Below are 9,047 nucleotides of genomic sequence, written 5' to 3' on the forward strand. Positions count from 1 at the left end.
AATAACTAACTATTCCATACTATAATACTTTATTTTTAGATTATTTAAACAGTTGTTTTTTGTTTATATATTAAAGTTTATGCATAACCATCATAAAGAGTAATTTTTAATCTGTTTTTATTATAAATAACAAAAATATCAAGCTATTAAGTACACACCTACCGAACTACTACTATTGTAATTTAAAGTAATCTTGAATGAATATCATAAGTATACAATTCAGCAAAATTAAATGAATAATGAAAATGATGTCCCTAATTGTCTTATTTTGTAATAATTTTAAAATTGTATAAGAAAAATTGCCAAAAATACTTTAAGTAATTACTGCGTAGTTATACCAAAAAGACGAAAATTTCACAGTTAAGCACATTTGGGAAGATGTTCATACTAATTTTCAACGATAATTAATTTTCACAATTTCTCTATATTTTGTCAATTATTTTAAATATATTCGATTATGCAGTATGCGTTTTATACCTTGTATTTAAACTGCTTGAGTATTTTAAAACAAGCACAAGTGCCAACGATAAGCACAAAAAGAAGAAAAAAGCTTAAGTAAATACAAACAACAAAGACTTTAAAAGCAACAAAACAAACAAATAAGATATACGACTTTTTCTTGTCAGAGATATTAGTCGTTTTGGATCTGTCAGTCAGTACGTTATACATCTAGAAGTACTCCTCCATCTTCTGACACAACAAGTTATCAATAGATCGCGTACGTACACATACATACAGCAGTACTTAAAAATAACAACACTTTTCTTTCTTACAATTGAATTAAAAAATGTTTGTGTTCAATTAGTATTTCATTTCATTATAATAAAATTGACAAATAAAGCTTAACCACAAAAGAGAGCCAGCTAGCCACAGTACTAAATATTTTTGACTTAATTAAACTCAATTGATAATCAAATATTGTTGTATACCAAATTTATATAAATAATGTAAAGTGCTAAATATTTAACAAATAATCGTTCAATAAGATATTTATTTTTAGCATTAACGAGAGAAAAATTTAAATACAACGGGTCAGTTAAGTGCATTTAAGTGGCAATGGATGATACCTGGAATAATGTTGAATTGACAAATATGTCAAGAAGAAAATCTTATACACTTAATCATGAATATGATGCCAATGGGAAATTCACTTTCAACAATAATAAGGACGAAAGTGTGCCTAATGATTGTAATCATGCGGAAATTGAAAATACAAATGGTTCGTCCACATCACCATCTACTACTTTACAGCCCGGCTCAGATATTAAGCCTAAAGTTACTAATGAAATTGTCGAAAGTTTGCTGCGACGATTGTATGGCATTACCATTGGAGAAATTAAGGAATTGATTTCGTATGATGATCGTAACTTTTTAGTTAAGGAAGACCCGTAAGTATAAACAGGTTGAAAAAATACTTTTTTTTTCCTCGATTTGAAAAAAAAAAAATAATACACTGTGACTTAAAATTGATAACTTTATAAAATGCAAAAAAAGCACATAGGTATTTATTAAACACACAAACATCATTTATAACAAAAAAAAAAACAAATCAAAACATAAATAACATTATTAAAATACACTAACCTATAGCTATAACTTTTTCAATGAGGGTTTCTTTTGAAAGCCAAACATACTTAACTTTGATTGCTTTGGATCGACCAAAGTCTTGGCAGATTTACGAGGTATGATTTGTGTTTTTGATTTGGTTTTGGAAAGGCTCACTTGTGACCTTTGAGAGAATGTGGTGGTAAGATTTGGCATTACTGATGTCGACGACTTTGAAGATTTTTGGGAACCCCGTTCTTCTTCAGTATCCGAAAGTAAAATTATATCTTCCTGTTCATTTGAAACGGTAAGTTCCTGGGAACTAATGCAACTCTCTGAGTCTGATGTTGACGCTTCTATACTTTCTTTGTTACATTTATCATTTTCCTCTTCATTACTTTGAATATTGGTATTAGAAGCTTGATCATCAAATACTGTTGTATCATTTACTTCAATTTTCTTTTTCGGAGATTGTGGGGAACAATTGTATAAATCATGTTGTTGCTCTATATACGTATTTGTTTTCTTTTCTATTTTGAACATTTCAGAGGTTAAATCTCTGGCAGCAAAAGGTTTTTTTACGATTTGTTTGATATTTTCGGCAAAAAATCTAGACTTAACAGATGCCTTTTCTTTGTTGAAATTATTCTCATTGGCTTTCTTAGGACTTAGAAGTTTCAGTAGTGAGTTGTTGTTACACACAGGTGATTTTTGTATATTTTCCAACGAACCATTGACTTTGGCAAATGGATTGTGAGTATATTTCTTAGGTGTTCGTTCAACAGTCGGTGTTTTTTCGCTTTCTTCTGCTTCACTGCTAGAGGAGGTTGAAGGTCGTCTTTTCCGTTTTCGTTCCATTTTAGGGGAGGCATATTTATACATAGAAAATATTTCAGACTCCTCAAGTTTACATCTTTCTTCAGACATTTTTTCTTGGATTTCCATTTCAGCCATATGTTTGAATTCAATTTTTTTAAATTGCAATATAGGAGCAGCAGTTTGCTTATGATTTTTTGTATCTTCGTTATGTATTTTACTCGACTGTGAATCGGTTGCACTTTGCCAAATACTTTTATGTTTAAGTTTAACATCTGACCACTTTTGGTCTGGGTGCCAGTCGTCCAATTGCTTTAATGTAAAGGGATTTAGATTTCCTAATGCTAGTTGAAAAGCTTGTTCTTCGTTATCTAGCAAAGATCCAGCATTACTACAATGACTTTCATCTGTGTTGAATTCGTCAAGCTCGTTCAATCTTTCCATTCTTCTCTCCAAAGGATTGTATATAAACATATGTTTAAATGTAGCCTCAGCCTTTAGAAAAGATTCTACATATTCATCTGTTACCACTAATTGTTTCATTTTCAAATAACTTGGTATTTTCTTCAAAGCTTTCGTCATATCATCTTCCTCGGTAGTTAAAATGAATTTGCAGGCCTTCTTTAAGCCAATGCCTTGCAACGAGTCCAAATAGTCACATCCTGACAATATGCACATTCTACGAAATTTGTTAAAAGTGTATTTTTCGGGTTTCAAACCCATTGATAAATATAATTTAGTATTTTCCACCAACAAAGCTTGCCCTGTCAAGTCTAATTTGAATAAAATCTTTTTGGCACCAAATAATGTCAAATCGGAATCTTCAGTTACTATATATTCGGCCAAACCTACCTTATTTAGCCATGCCATTTGAGCATCTGCTTCATAAGGTGCTACAATACAGTCGACGCCACGACTTCGACATTCTTTTATTAACTCCAGAGCCATTTCGTGTGTCACATCAACTGCCCTTCTCATATGGGATCTGGCTTTGTCTATTTCATTGCGCCTCAAATATTCTTTCGCCAACTGTTTGCTTTCATTTCTAGCTTCCCGTCTTCTGCGCTCAGTTTCGGCTTTTGCTGGTAAATGTCTTCCGTCAAACACCATGATGACCTTAATTTTGTGCCTCATCAGCATGTCAACGTACTTTAGACAATATTGTATGTGAATATCTGTAGTTTCGCCTCTTATCAGCTTTTCGGCACACGCAAAAACTCCTTTATGCAACCAACAATAACTGTCCACTGCCACCGATGACCCCTGCAATTTCATGATGTTGACAGGGGAGGATGACTTTTCCAAAAATGGTATTAAACCAGTAATACCCATTTCAATTTATTTTAAATAATTTTTTCTCACAATTAACATTTATATGACTCTTTTTTACAAGCACTACGAATGCGTATTTACATCCACACTTTTATGAACTTCATCCCAAACTACTTGTTTGTTTTCGTTTTGTTTTTCTTCTTCTTTTCAATAAATTGGCGCGAAAAGTAATTTTTGTTGTGCCAAATTATAGTGATGCCATATTTAATAGTATCAGTAATGTCAACTGAGCGCTTCTCATTTAAAAATCTTCAAATACCCAAAAAAGAATAAAGGTACAATTTTTTAAGCCACTTCATTATAATTTTGTCGAAAGTTATTAGCAAATAATTCTGTTCACATACAGATTTATAAAAACTCGGACGAAACGAAAATATTTTTTTTAAAAAATAATTTTTAATTTCCTCTTCCGAATTCGATAGATGTTTTTCATGGTCATACAAAATTTGAAGATCTCCACAATTTCGAAATTCACTTTGTTTATTTTTTATATAAGTTCATATTATTTAATAGATGCGTTGAACTAAAACTGTTGATAACTTTTTAACTGTTCGTCTGATTTTATCATTTAAAGTTAATGAATCGCAGATTTTTGAATTTGTTCTAGTAATCCTTTTTGTTATCAAAACAATGCCTTATTACTTGAATACGCACAATTAAAACATACATAATTTATAAAATTCAAATGGGGGTTCTCGAGATAATTCAAATTTAGGGATATATTTGAAACAATATTTACAAACTTTATCCTACGTGTACGTGACTTTTTGAATTTCACACATCCTAACTGAAAGGACAACACTGCTCCTGTCAACAGCCATCTGTCAGTTGACTCCTGTTAAAATTTCAACAAGGTGCGTCATAGTAATTTGTTTTTAACAGCCATTAATAGCAGACTACCGCGTGACTTTAGGCAAAGATGATGAACAGATACGTTAAAATGTATCAAAGTGGCATCACCCATTTAACCCCATCGTAAGTAGGGTTCTATAAGTCGATTGTTCGAACAATCGACTATTTCCTGAAAAAAGTCGAAATCGACTTTTTAGATTGTTAAAAAAAATATTGCACTTGCATTTTTTGTAGTGTATGCTAATATATGTAAATAATATATAAATAAATGTTTATAAAATAAAGCTTTTTCCTACACAAAATTCTTACAACATTATTCTAACTATTATCGCCTTGATAAATTTCATTTTTATTGCTAAACTTTACAAAAGGCGCATCAATAAATGTAGAAACCATGTATTTTTTACAAGAAATGGTAAAAAGTTGAAAAAAGTCGAAAATAGTCGGAAAGTCGAAAAAAGTCGATTAACTAAAAAGTCGAAAGTTCGAAAAGTCGACTTTTCATAAACTACCAAAAGTCGAAAGTTCGAAAAGTCAACTTTTTAAAAAACGGAAAAAGTCGCAAGGTCGAAAAGTCGTCTTTTTGTTTCAGCTATAGAACCCTAATCGTAAGGAATAGCAAATATCCTTTTTTTTTGTTCAATGGGGTTAAATGTAGCACAGCTGATACACCAATTTTTAAACGTCAGTTTTTACGAATCTGTTTTGTATCTGTGCTTGAGGAGAAAATGGATAAAAGTGAATTTCGTGTGCTCATTAAACATTATTTTTTGCGGAAAAAAACCATTACTCAAACCAAGGCTAAGCTTGATAAATACTATGGGAACTCTGCACCATCAATTTCAATGGTAAAAAAGTGGTTTACCGAATTTCGTTGTGGCCGTACAAGCACGGAAGATGCCGAACGTTCTGGACGCCCAGCTGAGGTCTCCACATCCGAAACAATTGAAAAAATTCACAATATGGTTTTGGCGGATCGGGGATTGAAAGTGCGAGAGATTGTAGAAGCCGTAGGCATCTCACATGGCTCAGTGGTTTCGATTTTGAATGATCACTTGGGTATGAGGAAGCTTTTCGAAAGATGGGTGCCGCGTTTGCTCACAAACGACCACAAACGCAATCGTGTGACAACTTCGCAAGAGTGTTTGGCAATGTTCAACCGCAATATGGATGAGTTTTTGTACCGTTTCGTAACCGTGGACGAAACGTGGATCCACCACAACACACCAGAGACCAAACAGCAGTCAAAAAAGTGGGTTTCTCGAGGTGAATCGACGCCAAAGAAGGCCAAGGTGGATTTGTCAGCCAATAAAGTAACGGCGACCATTTTTTGGGATGTACGCGGTATAATCCACATTGACTACCTTCAAAAGGGTAAAACAATCAATGGTGAATATTATGCCAACTTATTGGGTAGATTTAATGAGAATTTGAAAAAAAATCGACCGCATTTGACCAACGAAAAAGTTCTTTTTCACCAGGACAATGCAAGGGAGTACACATGTGAAGCTTTCGTGGCAAAAATCCTTGAATTAGGCTACGAATTGCTCCCCCATCCGCCATATTCACCGGATTTAGCACCGAGTTGCTATTTCTTGTTTCCAAACCTGAAGAAATGGCTCGGCGGAAAGGGATTTGACTCCAAAGACGAAATCATCTCACAAACAAATACCTATTTTGATGACCTCGACAAATCTTATTTTTTGGAAGGGATAACAAAATTAGAGAAACGTTGGACAAAATGTATAGAGCTCAAAGGAGGCTATGTTGAATAATAAAATATATTACAAAAAAACATTTTATAAGATAAGGGTCCCTTGAAGAAGGATATATCAAAATTGATGTCCTTAATTTTTGTATTTTGTTTTCATAAATTTGTTGGGAAAAACATACCCAAAATTGGAAAAGGGATTCTAAGGATCCCATAAGATAAATGTATTGCCATGTACTTTGTTATTGTATCCCATAACAAAGTAAATGGCAATACAGGGAGTAATTATACCCTTCATCAGAGTGGCAAGGGTATATGTATATAAGTTTGTCATACCGTTTGTAATTTTTCATTTGCGACCCCACAATGAATATATGTATATTCTGGATCGTTATAGATAGCGGAGTCGTTATAGCCATATCTGTCTGACTGTCTGTATCTCGAAATCAACATACCAGGACGATCTCGATTTTTTACCTATTTTTATATATATCTGGATTACTAAGTAATTAATATATGTAGACATTATGGATATCTAATGATAGATATTTCAAAGACCTTTGCGACGGCGTCTATAAAGCTATAGTAAGTCGGACCTACGGGTCAAAATCGGGGTAAATATTTTTTAACTCGATTTTTTCTTTTTCACTAATAAATTTCAATAAACATTTTTCTTAAAAAATTAAAAAAAATGTTTGCCATAAAAAGTTTTTCTTCCAATTGTATTATTGTATTATTTATGTATGAATTATATAAAGTTTAAATTGTTTATTTCTTTTACAGAAACATTAAAAATCCTTTAATTGTATCCCATTGGCCACATGGTTATGTTTTGAAGATATTAAATTCGTTGGATTCCAAAAAAATTGAATTTGTTGATGCCCAAAATCAATTGATGTTGTATTTATGTAAGTATTAAACAAATTTAACACTCGAAATACAATTTTTATTTGTAAATCAAACTATTCACATACAGCCAAACAACAAGTTCAATGTCCACGTCCCATAGCCAATGTAAATGGAAAATATTATTCCTTAGAGCATATAAATGGTGCTGATCATGTCGTACGTCTATTAGAGTTTATACCTGGTAAAATGTTTCATGAAGTGCCTACAACAAATTATTTGCTTTATCAAACTGGTGAATATTTGGCAAAAATTGTCAAAGCATTAAAGGTATATGATAGTTTTAATAATATTTTTATATGTTATACCCTTCTTCACCATAAGTGGCAAGGGTATATGTATATAAGTTTGTCATTCCGTTTGTAATTTTATTTTTTTATAAAGAATTTTGAACATGAGGCATACAACACTCACAAAACTACTTGGCAATTACAATCCGTACCAAAGCTCAAAGACTTTTTGTACGTTTTACAAAATCATGAACGCAAAGAAATAATAGAAGAAGTTATAAATGCATTTGAAACAACCATACTAAGTCAATTGGACACCTTCGAAATGCAAATTATTCATGGTGACTTTAATGAACAAAATTTAGTGGTTGAGCCTGCTGGAGAAGGTGAAAACTATAAAGTGAAAGGTATAATAGATTTTGGCGATACAAATAAATCACCTATACTGTTCGAGGTCGGTATTGCTCTGACCTATATGTTGCTACAAGCAAAAAATTTGGAAAGTGGTGGCATTTTCTTAGCTGGTTTTGAATCGATGTATCCATTGACAGCCGAAACAAAACAATATCTGAAATATTGTGTGGCAGCACGTTTAGCTCAAAGTCTGGTGATGGGTTCTTATACACATTCCCTTGATCCATCGAATGAATATGTCTTGGTTACACAAGAGGAGGGTTGGAAATTAATTGAACAGCTATGGAGACATCAATTTGAACACATAGATGAGTTATGGCGATCTGCAGCTGATAAATATTTAACACAAAGTGTTAAATAAGTTTATAATAATTTAACGTTTTAATATTAAATATTGTTGTTTTTGGTCATAAAAATTTGTTTTATGTTTAATTAATTAATTATAAATTTTTTATATACATACATATACTGTGCAAACATTTTTAATCAAATAACATAAACATTTTTGCCTTTTCTTCCACAATGTCAATTATATGTTAACAATTGTATAAATAAAGTATTACGTCCAAACAATATATTATAATTAATAATTAAATTGTTTTTTAATAGAGTTATTCATACAGACATTATAAATATTGTGAATGGCTACGGAGTTTTTTGATTAAAAACTAAATAATAAAATATAACCGGGTAAATAGAAGTGCACATAACGCTCATATTTACCTGATCAAAAGTATTTATAACATTACAAAAGGATAAAGGATAAGTTTACAAAAAAATATGACTAGACGGATTGAGATATTACATATTAGTTTTGAAATAAGAGATAAATTTTAGAAACAATTTGCATGACTCTTACGGAAGATATTTGCGAAAAACAAAATAAAGTCAAGGTAAAAACGAAAATTTCAAAATTTAAACTTAAATATCATTTAAAGTATACTATGAGATAACTTAGAGAAATAAAACATAATTTCAATATCATCCTATTTGCTTTATAAAAAAAATTAGTTAAATATCTGACCATATTTGTAAATGTTAGAGTTCTACAAAACATTTTAACCTAGAGGTATTCGATTATTTTAATGTTATTTTTATAATTTTTTTCTTACCCCCAGTAACACGAAGTCTGGTTATGTATTAACTAATAGTTAAACTGACAGTTTTCATACAAAAATATTCTTAACCGACAATTTAACTATTAGTTAGGCCATAACCAGTCTTCGTGTTAATGGGGGTTA

General features: G+C 31.5%; 2 protein-coding genes across 3 annotated transcripts; one reads left to right on the forward strand and one right to left on the reverse strand.

The window, feature by feature from the left end:
- The first annotated feature begins 549 nt into the window (after positions 1–549).
- LOC135949848 (hydroxylysine kinase) lies at positions 550–8,401 on the forward strand. 2 transcript variants are annotated; one of them, XM_065499296.1, is made up of 5 exons: positions 550–656; positions 1,001–1,388; positions 7,040–7,164; positions 7,233–7,432; positions 7,547–8,401. In XM_065499296.1, exons 2-5 carry the CDS (start codon positions 1,057–1,059, stop codon positions 8,165–8,167), a joined length of 1,278 nt encoding a protein of 425 aa, XP_065355368.1. In that variant the 5' UTR covers positions 550–656; positions 1,001–1,056; the 3' UTR covers positions 8,168–8,401. The 2 variants fall into 2 exon arrangements, with proteins under 2 accessions (XP_065355368.1, XP_065355367.1); XM_065499295.1 differs by having other exon boundaries at positions 629–718.
- Positions 1,591–3,786, reverse strand: tos (Exonuclease tos). The gene has a single exon (XM_065502540.1). The coding sequence runs from the start codon at positions 3,691–3,693 to the stop codon at positions 1,591–1,593; it is 2,103 nt and encodes a 700-aa protein (XP_065358612.1). The 5' UTR covers positions 3,694–3,786.
- Positions 8,402–9,047: the final 646 nt, after the last annotated feature.

The sequence above is a fragment of the Calliphora vicina genome, chromosome 2 (assembly GCF_958450345.1).
Source record: "Calliphora vicina chromosome 2, idCalVici1.1, whole genome shotgun sequence".
Classification (NCBI taxonomy): domain Eukaryota; kingdom Metazoa; phylum Arthropoda; class Insecta; order Diptera; family Calliphoridae; genus Calliphora; species Calliphora vicina.

Excerpts from the sequence above, each read along its gene's own strand:
- LOC135949848 (XM_065499296.1), top strand. The coding sequence starts at position 1,057 with ATGGATGATACCTGGAATAATGTTGAATTGACAAATATGTCAAGAAGA. Across the intron at positions 1,389-7,039 it reads TTTTTAGTTAAGGAAGACCC|AAACATTAAAAATCCTTTAA; the intron begins GTAAGTATAAAC and ends TTTCTTTTACAG. Across the intron at positions 7,433-7,546 it reads AAATTGTCAAAGCATTAAAG|AATTTTGAACATGAGGCATA; the intron begins GTATATGATAGT and ends TTTTTTATAAAG.
- tos (XM_065502540.1), bottom strand. The coding sequence starts at position 3,693 with ATGGGTATTACTGGTTTAATACCATTTTTGGAAAAGTCATCCTCCCCT.